The sequence below is a fragment of the Fistularia commersonii genome, chromosome 10 (genome assembly GCF_037954325.1).
Source record: "Fistularia commersonii isolate RoL2024-O1a breed Wild chromosome 10, RoL_Fcom_v1.0, whole genome shotgun sequence".
Taxonomy (NCBI): domain Eukaryota; kingdom Metazoa; phylum Chordata; class Actinopteri; order Syngnathiformes; family Fistulariidae; genus Fistularia; species Fistularia commersonii.
In genome coordinates, this window is record NC_141293.1 from 2,628,190 (window position 1) to 2,644,626 (window position 16,437).

The window sequence follows — 16,437 nt, forward strand, 5'->3', positions numbered from 1 at the left end:
CATACATACATGCATACATATATACACTCATAAATACACATATACATACTTATGCATGTACTTACATTCATACACACAAACGTACTCATACATATACAAACACACACACATACAAACACAGACACACGCATATGTACTTACATATACTAACACATACACACATACATACATAAATGCATATATATATACATACATGTACACATTCATATATGTACATATGCACCTACATAAATTCATACATACATACACACATACATACTTATGCACATACCTACATACAAACTTACTAACACATACACACACACACATACATACATACATAGATGCACATATACATACATACGTATACAAAGAAATACAATGACATATACATAACTACACATATATACACACATATAAATGTATATTTATGTATATTTATTTGTTTTTGTATATGCTTGTATGTATGTATGTGTGTATGCATGTACTGAACCTCACCGCACGTCACTGACAGGAAGGGTCAGACCAGGATGTTCTTCCTTGGGAGACTGAGGTCGTTTGACATCTGTAGCTCCTCAACACTTCTACCAGTCTATGATAAGATAAGAACAACTTTATTAATCCCGAAGGAAATTGTTGTGCCAGAGTTACACAAAATATAACAGTAATAATAAAAAGAAAAAGGCAGAATTAGAAATAAAAATAAACTATAAACTATAAAGTGCCTCAGTGAAACTATAAAGTGTCTCAGTAAACAATGATAAAACTATAAGTGTCTTAGTAACAAGTGAGGTAAGGAGTGCACAATAGTATGATAAAAGGAAAAATTGTAGTGTAGCTGTTATGAAATGAAATATTGCACAGTGAAATGAAATATTGCACAGTTTTTGTGTTTTTTTTAGGTTAAAGATAGGTTTTTAAGGTTGCCGGCGGCTGAATGGAGAGGTATTAAAAAGTCTGATCGCCTCAGGGAGGAAAGACCTCCTGTGGCGTTCAGTGCAGCTGTCTTGAGCCTGCTGCCCCAGCACACAACAGCGTAGAAGATGATGCTGGACACCATCGAGTGGTAGAACATCTGCAGCATGGTCCTGCAGATGTTAAAAGATCTGAGGAAGAACAGGCGGCTCTGACCCTTCTTGAAGATGGCGTTGGTGTTAACAGTCCAGTCCAGTTTACTGTCCGGCCCGCACACATCCTGCATATTTTTATATCTTTATTTCTTTATTTTATTCATTGCTATTTATTTTTGTCACTCTAATTATATTGTTTAGTTCTGGTTGTGTATTTTTCAGCCTCTTTTTTCCTTGATGTTGCCCATTGTTATCCTTGATGTTGTTGCTGTTGTTGTCTGATGTCTATTTACTCGTCGATGTCTTGCCATCTTCAGTCTTTCTATCTATATTCCTATTTTTCTCCTTTTTGTTGACATTATGACTGTTACGCTGCTGTGACAAAGGGATATCCCCTCTGGGGATCAATAAAGTTTCTTATCCTTCCCCAAAAGAGTGAAGTAAGACTCAGCCTTGGTCTGAGAGCTCCTCCTCTGGTGGATGAAGATGTTACAAGAGGGGTTTTTGTTCAGATCTGCAGGTGGTTTGTGTTATTGTGGGTGTCTGGCACAGTAATACACTGCACTGTCTGCAGGCTGCAGGTTCTGTCCTTTTAATGTTATTCTTGTGTTGGAAGAATCTATTTCAAAACTGAACTTGTTCTTGAAAGAATCTTTCCAGAATGTGGAGCCTCCATCAGTCGTGACAATCCACTCCAGTCCTTTCCCTGCAGGTTGTCTGATCCAAGCTGTGTAGCCGCTGCTGATAGAATAGGAGAGCTGACAGGTGATGGTCAGAGGTCGACCAGGCTGCACAGTCACAGAGGCTGGCTGTGTCAACTGGTAACCCTTGACACCTGTGGAGGAAACCATGTTGAATGTAGAAGGAATAAGAGTCAGTGTGCCGTGATGGTACTGTCAGTGTCTCTGCCTCAGTGATACTCACAGGATCCAGCAGTCAGCAGCAGCAGCAGCAGCAGAGATACAGACAACATGGTGCTACTGAAGAGGACCTGAGGGGAACTTCTCTTCTCCTGACTTTTTCAAGACGCCCCATGTTTATATCGGCCAGTAAGGAGGGACACTTTGCATACAAACAAAACATGCTGACTATAAACAAAGGAGTCAAATGGAGCACTTACTACAAATATAATAGGGTTTGGACCAGGACTGGATTTGGAGGAAGAGCAGTTAATATGTTAAAGATAAAGAGAAACCACACACCTATAGTTAGTTTGAATGTCAGATTGTTTATCCAAAGAATTTAAATAGGTGGAAAAAGTAATTCCAATTGGGTACCATGTAGACATTTACAAAGCTAACATTAACTACACAAAACCAAATGAATAGACATATAAATGAGTTTCACTTTCAACCCCTGGTTCCCTTAAAGAAACAAATGATTTTTTTCTTCCATTGATTTAAACCAGGGGTGTCAAACTCATTTCTCACATACGGCCAAGGTAGATGTCAAGTGGGCCAGACCGTTAAAATAATGGCATACTCAGCAATATATAACCAAAATATCATGTCTTTCCTTTTGGTGTAAAGAAGTACAAGAACATTAGGAAAATCTTGGAATTTCATGAACAATCCCTTTACAAAACATTTCATGAAACACCTCATATTTCCTTCGACAAAAGTGAAATTTACTTCTATCATTCACATGTTTGCATTGCAATCATGTGATCATGAGATCCCACTGATCGTACAAAGGCACAAAACTTTAACAAGTAATTGGTATTGAAAAATATAGTAATGCACTTTAAAGATTAAATGAGACTTATAACCATTTACACATGTGCATATAAAATCTAAATTGAATCTCTGCCTTCACCTTACAAACTAAAAAGGGTGCTATTAAATGAGTAAGGAAGAAAGTATTCACCTGTCCTGTAAATGTGTAAACTTCATCCATGAAACATAAATACACATACAATACATACTGAAAATGTATGGAGTTGCATGAACAGTAGAATTCCAACATACTAGTTTGTAGTGAAGCTGGTGACTAAACTTTAAATTGCACATATTCGCTAGCAATTAGCTAGCTGGCTTTTACCGCTGCTTCTCTGATTTCTCGGCTCTGGGTGAAAGTGGACGCTGTTTCCTCAGACCTGCCAGTTATTGGTTGATCTTATCTCTTCTGTTTCTTTGCAAGCTGTCATATTTTTCACTCTGATTCTCGTAGTGGCGCCGTATATTATATTCTTTAAATACCGGAACTTGTTTCAAACACGCCGAGCACGAAGGTTTCCCGTGCGTCTCCGTAAATAAATGGGACGTAGTCCATTTTTCTTTGAAAATTCTGCACTCTTTCACTACTTTTCTCTATTTTGATAACGACATTTTGGCTAATGAGGGCGTAGCGGGGAGGTGGAGAACAGGGTAGAAAAAACGTCATAACAAGCAGCAGGTGGTGCATTGATAACGTCTGCTGATTGGTCCGTCTCAGTGACGCAGATTACCGTCTACTCTGACCAAAATAGTGCGCCCCCTAGCGGAGCATTCTTGAATTGCATTTAATTTAATAAAAAAAAAATCGTTGCCAAGACAACCCTGATGTAACCCTATTCTCTCTATCCTCCTCTCTCACTACGTCCATAAATCTTCTCTTTGTGTCGTCCTCCAGACCTCTTGCCTGGCAGCTCCAATTCCAGCATCCGTCTACCAATATATTCACTATCTCTTCTCTGTCCATGACCCAACCATCTCAGTCTGGCTTTTCTGACCTTCTGTCCAAAACATCTTACATGATGTGTTGTTCCTCTGATACTCATGTCTGATCCTCTCCATCCTGGTCACTCCCAAAGAGAGCCTTAGCATCCTCATCTCTGCAACCTCTAGTTCTGCCTGCTGTCTTTTGGTCATTGTAACAGTTTCTAGTCCAAACATCATCGCTGGTCTCACCACTGTCTTGTACACCTTTCCTTTTATTCTGGCTGAAAGTCTTCTATCTCTTCGTACCCCTGACACTTTTCTCCACCCATTCCAACCTGCTTGGACCCGTCTCTTCACCTCTTTTCCACACTCTCCATTGCTCTGGACTGTTGACCCTAAGTACCTGAAATCCTCCAGCTTCTTGATCTCCACTCCCTGTAGCCTCACCGTTCCACCCGAGTTCCTCTCATTCACACACATATATTCTGTCTTGCTGCAACTAACCTTGATCCCTCTCCTTTCCAGCGCATACCTCCACCTGTCTTGATTTTCCTGAATCTGTTCCCTGCTCTCACAACAGATCACAATGTCATCTGCAAACCTCATGGTCCATGGAAATTCTCGTCCAACCTCATCTGTCAGACCGTGCATCAACACTGCAAACCAGAAGGGGCTCAGAGCTGATCCCTGATGGAGTCACACCTCCACCTTGAACTTCTCATTTCCCCTACAGCACACCGTACCAGTGTCTCACAGTTAGCATACATGTCCTGCACCAGTCTAACATACTTTTCTGCCACTCCAGATTTCCTCATACAATTCCAGCGTTCCTCTCTTGGCACCCTGTCCTATGCTTTTTCTTGGTCTACAAAAACACAAGTCAGCTCTCTCTGGCCTTTTCTGTACTTCCTATTAGCATTTTCAAAGAAAATACTGCATCTGTTGTACTCTTTCTTGGCATGAAGCCATACTGCTGTTCACGAATGCGGACTTCTTTTGCAGTCTAGTGTTCACTACTTTCATTCAACAAACGACATGAAATAATTTTAAATCCTATTTCTCATTTAGACATGCATCACTAGTATTTGTTTTCAAAAAAAGTTTACTCAATTCATTCAAGTATTCATTAACTTATGGCTATCTGCACCTTGTTAGTGCTGCAACCAGAAGTCAGAAAGGAGAACATTTACTGAAACTAGTCATAAACAGAAAGTGTCATGGACTCAAGAAGTGATGGCTGAACTAAACACAAAGACACTCAAGAAGTAAAGTGCTTTAAGGGGGTTTATTTTGCAAGGGGGATGACTGGATGGCAGTGCAGGAGCCAGGAAACCGGCTAGCATACGCCGACAAAGAAGGAGCCAGGTTGGGGGGAAAAGAGGCAAATTCAGGACTCGGGAACAAAAAACGGCTCTTACTTTGGGGATGAAGATCCACCAGGAAGGGCAAGGTGGACTCCAAGAGAGGGGTCTGTGTGGCAGTACCCACTCAAGACAAGCATCTATCCCTGAAGGGGCGGCAGCGAGCTCCTCCTTAAGCTCAGCCTGACGAGGCCTCATGATCCGCAGGTGTGCATTGCACCCCAGCTGAAATCATTCTCCTGCTCCATCACACTCACTGGTGAAAGACTGAGGTGGAAGGAGCTGCACACACACACACACACACACACACACACACACACACACACACACACACACACACACACACACACACACACACACACACACGTTTTCTCTATCAGCAAAAGAGCAGATGAACTAATGCACAGATAGTTTGAGTGTGTGGCTGAAATATGATAGAGAATTACATGTCAGCAAGCTTTGGTATTGATTTTGAATTAAAAACTTTGAAGAAAATAAAAATATCCAGTGAAAGACGGGTATTAGTGGGAAAATTGTAAAAAAAATAATCCTAAAATGGTCGATAAAAAGTATAAGAAAGAATCAAAGATGCTGTGTGAAGATGGAGAAGGTGTCCTGATCAAGAAAACAATCCAATCAAATGTGTAAAAATGTTTGAGAACTTTATAAAACACTAAATTGTTGATATATTGGTTTGATAGGAGTCTATCCAAATTTCAAAGATTTCTTACCTGTAGCTTAGAGACTAAGATGCATCTGGACTTTGCAAATTGTTTATGGAAAGATCAAACCACCAACATCATTACATTACATTTGGCAGACGCTTTTATCCAAAGCGACTTACAATAGAAAACATAAGGACTGCAAATAACACTTGCAAATACAAGATACACAGGAAATATACAGAACAGTAAGCTTGGGTTAGTGAGTTTTTTTTTTTGTTTTGTTGACAAAGTCGTACACAAACGTACACACACACACACTGCATAGCCTAACTTGGTGTCTAACCTGATCTGGGGCAGCTCAAGCATCAGCGCAGTCACATCATCTGGACATTAGAAAGTCCAAACTCTAAGAAATCAATATTTATCACTGTGGACTGCATTCAAAAAGAGATTTTTCTTATAATAAGTCACAGTTCTGAAATGGTCTGAAAGCTCCTCCTCTGGATTCAAACGCAACTCTTTTTTTAGTCAACGTCTGACACGTCGAACAAATTCATCTTTTTGTCTTTTCCCACTTTGCCTCTCACATGCTTGGAGGGAGTCTCTCCCAGATAAACACCCACAATGAACCATTCATTTCTCTGCTTGCATCAAGTCTATATCAGTAATCATGACAGGTGAGATCGCAGGAAAAGCCTTGGCACTGTTACCATGAAGCTACTTACTAGTGACTTGTAAGTTCACTACAAGAGGAGCTCACTTTTCTGTTTGCACACCACAATGTTCATTTATTTCCCATTGAAATAATGGGAAGAAGGAAAGAAGCTGTGTGAAATAGAGCAGGTGACCTGATCGAGAAAAATACCCAATCACAAATCAGAATGAAAAAATGTCAACACTTCTTTGAATTCATTTTTGTCAGAATGTGGAATCTGGGTAAAAAGTAGTTTTATCAAGATTTAACATTCTGACAAAAAAAAACAACATTTTTTTTTTTTTTTTTACCAGTAGAGTCACTTAGAATAACTTGGAGAGGAGCGTACTTTTCTATTTCCACAAAATGTTGAAAATAACAGTAAGAACCAAAGGCAAACAGTTATTTCAGGATTGATGAAAAATAGATTTTTATAGCTCATGTTTGTATCAGCACAAAAGAAAATTAACTAAAGGAGATTGGAAATGTATTTATTTGTATTTAACTGTGTTTAACTGGGAAAGAACTTGAATTTGCCAAGAAAGAATAAAATCCCTCCAGCCTTTAAAACAATTGAGAATTTAGAAGGTCCAACCCTAAAGCCAACGCTGCTGTCTGTCACTGTGGCCTGCATTCAAAAAGAGATTTTTTCTTATCAAATGAAAGTGTTCTGAAATGGTCTGAGAGCTCCTCCTCTGGTGGATTAAGATGTTACAAGAGGGGTTTTTGTTCAGCTCTGCAGGTGGTTTGTGTTATTGTGGGTGTTTAGCACAGTAATACACTGCACTGTCTGCAGGCTGCATGTTCTGTCCTTTTAAAGTCACAATGTAACTGGAAGAATCTAATTCAATGCTGAACTTGTTCTTCAGTGAATCTTTCCAGTATGTGGTGGATCCAGCACGACTGACAATCCACTCCAGTCCTTTCCCTGCAGGTTGTCTGATCCAAGATGCGTAGTAGCTGCTAACAGAATAGGAGAGCTGACAGGTGATGGTCAGAGGTCGACCAGGCTGCACAGTCACAGAGGCTGGCTGTGTCAACTGTTCACCCTTGACACCTGTGGAGGAAACCATGTTGAATGTAGAAGGAATAAGAGTCAGTGTGCCGTGATGGTACTGTCAGTGTCTCTGCCTCAGTGATACTCACAGGATCCAGCAGTCAGCAGCAGCAGCAGCAGCAGAGATACAGACAACATGGTGCTACTGAAGAGGACCTGAGGGGAACTTCTCTTCTCCTGACTTTTTCAAGATGCCCCATGTTTATATCGGCCAGTAAGGAGGGACACTTTGCATACAAACAAAACATGCTGGATCCAAACAAAGCATTCAAAACTCGCACATGTATATAATAATTGGATGATTTCATGCATTGAATCATAATCTTCACTGCTTTCATGAAGATCCATGCTGCAGTGGACACTTCAGATCCATGAGAGATCATCTTCTTCAACAATAACTCATGGAAAGACCAGTCAAACGCTGGATTTAAGGATCAAATTCTGAATCAACACTTTCCTCATGGTTTCCTTTCACTCACTTATCAATAAGATCAATAAATAATGTTTAAAAAGGCTGCTGTGTGGATGTCCAGTAAGAAAGCGCCTTTTCTGCTTTTCCTGAATTCTTTTCTCAACTTCTGACCATCAAACATGAGCGGTCGGCCGCTCGCATTCAAAGTCAAATCGCCCTAAAAACATTGGGGATGTCCAGGATAGATTTGGCTTTGAATGAACAGCAAAGACTCAACATCAGCATCCACGATGCTAAGCTAAAGGAAAACCGCTTAGCGCTGCTCAGCGGCGCATGGACTTCATTTATAAGTAAAGGTAAGAGTTATTACGTTTTTTTTTTATGTGCTTTTTTCCTATGCGACAGTTTGTATATGTAAAGAATGTTGATATGATATTTTAAACAAAACACGTTATCTGCTGCCAATAAAATGGTGAATAAGCTACTCTGTCGGGTTCATATGTTTGTAAATCTGACTGATGACGTCAGCGCCTCACCAGCCATTTCATACATACATACACACAGATTTAACTACACTTCTATATACATACAAACATACAAATGTACGAAAATACATACATACATACATAGAAACGTACTTATACACATACATACACAAACATACATACAAGCATACATGCATATATACATGTATACATACACACATACATAAATACACAAATACATAAATATACATACATTATACTTACATTTCCACATAAGAACATATTTACATATATTTCTACATACATAAACGTATACCTTTGTACTTACATACATACATGCATACATACTTACAAACTTACTTAGACACATAAATACATACCTTAATACATATATATACATGTACATACCCTATACATACAAAATTATAATTATGAATCCACTTGTGCACATATTTACATTTCTACACACATTCAAAAATATTTACAAACATTTATAAATAACATGCATATATATATATATATATATACATATATATGTATATATATATACGCATACATGTACACATTCATATATGTACATATGCACCGACATACATTCATACATACTTACACCCATACATACTTATGCACATACTTACATACATAAATACATACATTCATACATACATATATAAGTATTTATACATCTACTTACATTTATACATACATATTGAACTACAGTTCTATATACATACAAACATACATAGGCATTTCAATACATACATACATACAAATGTACTCATACACACACACAGACACACAAACACACATACATACATACATACATACACGCATGCACTTATACATATACATACACATATACCTCTATATGCCTGTATACATACATATAGGTAATTATGAAACTACTTTTGCTTATATTTACATTTCTACACACATTCAAATATATTTACAAACATTTCTACATACATACATGCATATATATATACACTCATGAAAACACATGTACATACTTATGCATGTACTTACATTCACACACACAAACGTACTTATACATATACATACACACACACATACAAACACAGATACACGCATATGTACTTACATATACTAAGACATACACACATACATACATAAATGCATATATATATACATACATGTACACATTCATATATGTACATATGCACCTACATATATTCATACATACATACTTATGCACATACTTACATACAAACATACTTATACTCATCGACACACATACATACATACATACATAGATGCACATATGCATACATACGTATACAAAGAAATACAATGACATATACATAACTACACATATATACACACATATAAATGTATATTTATGTATGTATGTTTATTTGTTTTTGTGTATGTTTGTATGTATGTATGTGTGAATGCATGTACTGAACCTCACCGCACGTCACTGACAGGAAGGGTCAGACCAGGATGTTCTTCCTTGGGAGACTGAGGTCGTTTGACATCTGTAGCTCCTCAACACTTCTACCAGTCTATGGTCCGGCCCGCACACATCCTGCTTATTTTTATTTCTTTATTTTATTCATTGTTATTTATTTTTGTCACTCTAATTATATTGTTTAGTTCTGGTTGTGTATTTTTCGGCCTCTTTTTTCCTTGATGTTGCCCATTGTTATCCTTGATGTTGTCGCTGTTGTTGTCTGATGTCTATTTACTCGTCGATGTCTTGCCATCTTCAGTCTTTCCATCTATATTCCTATTTTTCTCCTTTTTGTTGACATTATGACTGTTACGCTGCTGTGGTGACAAAGGGATATCCCCTATGGGGATCAATAAAGTTTTTTATCCTTCCCCAAAAAGTGAAGTTGGACTCAGCCGTGGTCTGAGAGCTCCTCCTCTGGTGGATTAAGATGTTACAAGAGGGGTTTTTGTTCAGCTCTGCAGGTGGTTTGTGTTATTGTGGGTGTCTGGCACAGTAATACACTGCACTGTCTGCAGGCTGCAGGTTTTGTCCTTTAAGTGTCACCGTTCCGGCAGAAGTGTCTCGACTGTAGCTGAACTTGTTCTTCAAAACATCATTTTGGTAAAAATTTCCTCCCCCCCACATATGAGAAATCCAGTCCATGGGTTTTCCTTCACCCTGTCTGACCCAACCGGTCGCATAGTTGTTGTCGGTGACGGAATAACCAGAGAGCTGACAGGTGATGGCGACAGACTGTCCGGGCTGCACGACGACTGAGTCTGACTGAATGAGATCCAGACCGTTCACACCTGTGGAAACACCACAACATTATTACGGCCGTCTGACGACGGTGTTTCCGAGCGGTCGATCGGAGGGAAAGTTCCTCACAGGATCCGGCGGTCAGCAGCAGCATCGGCACGACAGAGAACATGGTGGACCGATGCGACTCTCCCGTCTTCTCGCCGACACGCAAACTCCACCTCCTTATGACTGACATTCATTTGCATTTTCAACATGAATAATCGATTTGTTTGATTTTCCTTTGCTTATTCACCCGAGACTTTGTTTCTGGACGGTTATATAACGGAGACAGAAGGAAAACAAAGCTGAAATCTCACATGGAAACAAACTCTTCTTTCTTATTTAAGCCTGACATTTAGTTCAGATCATAAGCTTTTGAAGATTTTTAGGAATTAACATTTGGTTTCTCAGTTATTCGATGCAAATTAAAACAAATGTTGCACCAGAGCGGAAAGGCTCAACAGATGTTAAGGAACCGAAAATATAAAAACAACATGCGTGAAAACATCATTCTCGTTTCTAGTTTCAAAATTCTGCAAGTTGTCCAAATCGTAGAGCTTTAAATAATTGGAATTCATTCAATTTTAAATGTTGAATGTAGATTTGATGAGATATATTTCATTTGTCTGACAGAATGAAAAAATTTCAACAATTCTTTGAATTCATTTTTGTCAGAATGTGGAATCTGGGTAAAAAGTAGTTTTATCAAGATTTAACATTCTGACAAAAAAAAAACCTTTTTTTTTTTACCAGTAGAGTCACTTAGAATAACTTGGAGAGGAGCGTACTTTTCTATTTCCACAAAATGTTGAAAATCACAGTAAGAACCAAAGGCAAACAATTATTTCAGGATTGATGAAAAATAGATTTTTATAGCTCATGTTTGTATCAGCACAAAAGAAAATTAACTAAAGGAGATTGGAAATGTATGTATTTGTATTTAACGTTAAACTGAGAAAGAACTTGAATTTGAATTTGCCAAGAAAGAGTAAAATCCCTCCAACCTTTAAAACAATTGAGAATTTAGAAGGTCCAACCCTAAAGCCAACGCCGCTGTCTGTCAGTGTGGACTGTGTTCAAAAAGAGATTTTCTTATCATATGAAAGCGTTCTGAAATGGTCTGAGAGCTCCTCCTCTGGTGGATGAAGATGTTACAAGAGGGGTTTTTGTTCAGCTCTGCAGGTGGTTTGTGTTATTGTGGGTCTCTGGCACAGTAATACACTGCACTGTCTGCAGGCTGCATGTTCTATCCTTTTAAAGTCACAATGTTACTGGAAGAATCGACTTCAATATTGAACTGGTTCTTCAGTGAATCTTTCCAGTATGTGGTGTCTCCACGAGCACCACTGACAATCCACTCCAGTCCTTTCCCTGCAGGTTGTCTGATCCAAGCTGTGTACCAGCTGCTTACAGAATAGGAGACCTGACAGGTGATGGTCAGAGGTCGACCAGACTGCACAGTCACAGAGGCTGGCTGTGTCAACTGTTCACCCTTGACACCTGTGGAGGAAACCATGTTGAATGTAGAAGGAATAAGAGTCAGTGTGCCGTGATGGTACTGTCAGTGTCTCTGCCTCAGTGATACTCACAGGATCCAGCAGTCAGCAGCAGCAGCAGCAGCAGCAGAGATACAGACAACATGGTGCTACTGAAGAGGACCTGAGGGGAACTTCTCTTCTTCTGACTTTTTCAAGACGCCCCATGTTTATATCGGCCAGTAAGGAGGGACACTTTGCATACAAACAAAACATGCTGACTATAAACAAAGGAGCCAAAACTCGCACATGTATATAATAATTGGATGATTTCATGCATTGAATCATAATCTTCACTGCTTTCATGAAGATCCATGCTGCAGTGGACACTTCAGATCCATGAGAGATCATCTTCTTCAACAATAACTCATGGAAAGACCAGTCAAACGCTGGATTTAAGGATCAAATTCTGAATAACACTTTCCTCATGGCAGCCTTTCACTCACTTATCAATAAATAGTGTATATTATGGTCATCCTGTCATTACACATGTTGGTCCTCAAAGGTCACATTGTTTTCACAGAAAATATCCATCAGATGTTGTGGGTTGTTTGTTTGTTTTTTTTTGGCTTATTCTTCAGCAGGTTCAACAGCCGCAACCGCTGATTAAGAAGCTGAATTCATGTTCTTGCTGGTGCTCGTTCTTCTGCGTCGCACACAAGAGGGAACACGGATCCTTCTGAATGAAGTATCATACAAATTGCATTTGGACGAATGCAGCGTTTTTATCTTTTCAACCTGAAATCTTCACATTTTGTCTTTTACAGACACTTTAGGTCCAATGATATCAAATGGAAGATAAAGGGATAAAGTTGATGAGCCCTACAATGAAGTTTATGGGAAAGAGTAGTGGAAACTAGACTGAGAGCAGAAGTCAGCATTTGTGAACAGCAGTATGGCTTCATGCCTAGGAAGAGTACTACAGATGCAGTATTTGCGTTGAGAATGCTAATAGAAAAGTACAGGGAAGGTCAGAGGGAGTTGCATTGTGTTTTTGAAGATCTAGAAAAAGCATATGACAGGGTGCCAAGAGAGGAGCTCTGGTATTGTATGAGGAAGTCTGGAGTGGCAGAGAAGTATGTTAGACTGGTGCAGGACATGTATGCTCACTGTGAGACACTGGTACGGTGTGCTGTAGGGGAAATGAGAAGTTCAAGGTGGAAGTGGGACTCCATCAGGGATCAGCTCTGAGCCCCTTCTTGTTCGCAATGGTGATGGATAGGCTGACAGATGAGGTTAGACAGGAATCCCCATGGACCATGATGTTTGCGGATGACATTGTGATCTGAAGTGAGAGCAGAAAACAGGTAAGAGGAAAATCTAGAGAGGTGGAGGTATGCTCTGGAAAGGAGAGGAATGAAAGTTAGTCGCAGCAAGACAGACTATATGTGTGTGAATGAGAGGAACTCGGGTGGAGCGGTGAGGCTACAGGGAGTGGAGATCAAGAAGCTGGAGGATTTCAGGTACTTGGGGTCAACAGTCCAGAGCAACGGAGAGTGTGGAAAAGAGGTGAAGAGACGGGTCCAAGCAGGTTGGAATGGGTGGAGAAAAGTGTCAGGGGTACGAAGAGATAGAAGACTATCGGCCAGAATGAAAGGAAAGGTGTACAAGACAGTGGTGAGACCAGCGATGATGTTTGGACTAGAAACTGTTACAATGACCAAAAGACAGCAGGCAGAACTAGAGGTTGCAGAGATGAGGATGTTGAGGTTCTCTTTGGGAGTGACCAGGATGGAGAGGATCAGACATGAGTATCAGAGGAACAGCACATGTCAGATGTTTTGGAGAGAAGGTCAGAGAAGCCAGACTGAGATGGTTGGGTCATGGACAGAGGAGGGACAGAGAATATATTGGTAGACGGATGCTGGAATTGGAGCTGCCAGGCAAGAGGTCTGGAGGAAGACCAAAGAGAAGGTTTATGGATGTAGTGAGAGAAGATAAGAAGGTAGTTGGTGTGAGAGAGGAGGATACAGAGAATAGGGTTAGATGGAGAAAGCTGACTCCTGAAGGGAAAAGCCGAAAGAAGAAGAACGTTTGCTCAGATATTCTTTGTGGATTTGACAGTGTTCATCAACAGTAGAAGGAAACTTTAGGAATTCTCCAGTGTGACAAAGTACTTGACACATCCCTGACGTGCTTCACTGACTCTCAAACAGACCGGAGTGTTTTTCACTTCTTGTTCAACCTTGTGGCCTCATGTGTCTGTGTGTCTCTTGCACAGTAGTAGACAGCTGAATCTTCTGCTATCAGACGCTTCTTCTCCAGATACACTACGTTCCTGGAAGTGTCTTTGCTGATGGAAAACTGCCCTTGGAGAGTTCGGGCAAATACGGTGCCGCTTCCGGCGTCGATGCGACCGATCCATTCCGGGCCTTTCCCTGCTTTCTGACGAATCCAGTGCAGCCAAGCAAGTGGAAGACCGCTGACTTTGCATGACAGAGTGACCGACTCTCCGGGTCTGCTGACCACTGGATCCGAAGAGGTGAGGGTTTGTCCCTGGACAGCTGAAACACACACACACACACACTTTAGATAACAAGACACGTCCAGAACTCCCTTCGTCACCTCCAGCTGACGTCACCTTCGCTCACCTGAAACGAGACCCAAGAGGAGGATACTTGCAACAACCGTCATGGCCGCTGCCTCTGCTGCTGGAGAGATGATGTGTGTGTTGTAGACAGAATGAAGCTTATGTAGTGTTCAAGTAGAGGGGCGCGGCTTCTTCTCCTTTTGCATCACCTAAAGTTTGAGAAGACTCTGCAAAACGCTTGGAGTCAGAGACACTTTTTGTCCCCGAGGGGCAATTGTGGTAGCAGAAGCAAAGTTGCAAGCATGAAGAGTAAAGTGTAAAAAAATGAGACAGAAAAGAGTATATTTATATATATATATATACACACATTCTACATACAGGACTGTGTCTGAAAATTAGAATATTGTGATACAGTTCTTTATCTTCTGTAACGCATTTACAAAAACAAAAATGTCATACATTCTGGGCTCATTGCAAATCCACTGAAACATTGCAAGACTTTTATTATTTTAATATTGCTGATTATGTCTTACATCTTAAGAAAACTCAAAAATTCTATCTCAAAATATTAGAATATCATGAAAAAGTAATTTTTGTTTTTGTAATTTTATTACAGAAGATAAAGACCTTTATCACATAATCTAATTTTCTGAGATAGATAGATAGATAGATAGATAGATAGATAGATAGATAGATAGATAGATAGATAGATAGATAGATAGATAGATAGATAGATAGATAGATAGATAGATAAAAATAAAATTACTTTACAAAATTGTGAAAACATTACTTACATTCAGTAATGTAATTAATGTTTCAGAATTTTAAATCTCGGTATGAGTTAAGTTTCAGAGAAATAATTTCATGTCTATAAATTCATATTTTTCAGACAATAATATCCTGTGTCTTTAGAAAATGACTATCATGCAGGTTTTAATCCAGTTTCAACCTCTCTGTGTTGTCAGATGTCACTATTGTTTGTTTGTTTGTTTAGAAGTTTATCAGGACAGTGTACAATTAAGCACAGAGGCAGAGATGTTTGTACAAGATTATAGCTCATAGCTAATTTCCATCTGTAGTCCTGGACAATACAAATATAAAACTGTATAAAATAGACAATATATATAAAATATACAGATAGGCAATAAAATAACTATACAATATATAAACAGGCGATAAAATATGTATTTTGCAAGTTGAAAGTGCTATTGTTGTGATATTGTTACTTTGGTCATCTGGGGGCTAAATACCCGTCTGGATATTAGATGTGAATTTCTCTACTGGAGGATAAATAAGCGAATATGTTATGTAAATTAAAATTTGAAACAATTTGGGAAGTCTCTCCAATGATTTATGAACCTTTTTTTTTTGCAAGTACAGAGTAAAGTTGGACAAATCCATCTCTGCCATCGGTCAGTGTGGACTGTGTTCAAAAAGAGATTTTTCTCATCATATGAAAGTGTTCTGAAATGGTCTGAGAGCTCCTCCTCTGGTGGATGAAGATGTTACAAGAGGGGTTTTTGTTCAGCTCTGCAGATGGTTTGTGTTATTGTGGTTCTCTGGCACAGTAATACACTGCACTGTCTGCAGGCTGCAGGTTCTGTCCTTTTAATGTTATTCTTGTGTTGGAAGAATCTATTTCAAAACTGAACTTGTTCTTAAATGAATCTTTCCAGGATGTGGAGCTTCCATCAGTCCTGACAATCCACTCCAGTCCTTTCCCTGCAGGTTGTCTGATCCAAGCTGTCCAGTA

At 39.4% G+C, this 16,437-nt stretch overlaps 1 gene segment (V, D, J or C); it reads right to left on the reverse strand.

Moving 5' to 3' along the window:
- Nucleotides 1–14,323: 14,323 nt before the first annotated feature.
- Nucleotides 14,324–14,788, reverse strand: LOC147230088 (immunoglobulin heavy variable 3-74-like). The segment is given in 2 exon segments: nt 14,324–14,658; nt 14,746–14,788. Coding segments are annotated over 2 exon segments (378 nt in total).
- Nucleotides 14,789–16,437: the final 1,649 nt, after the last annotated feature.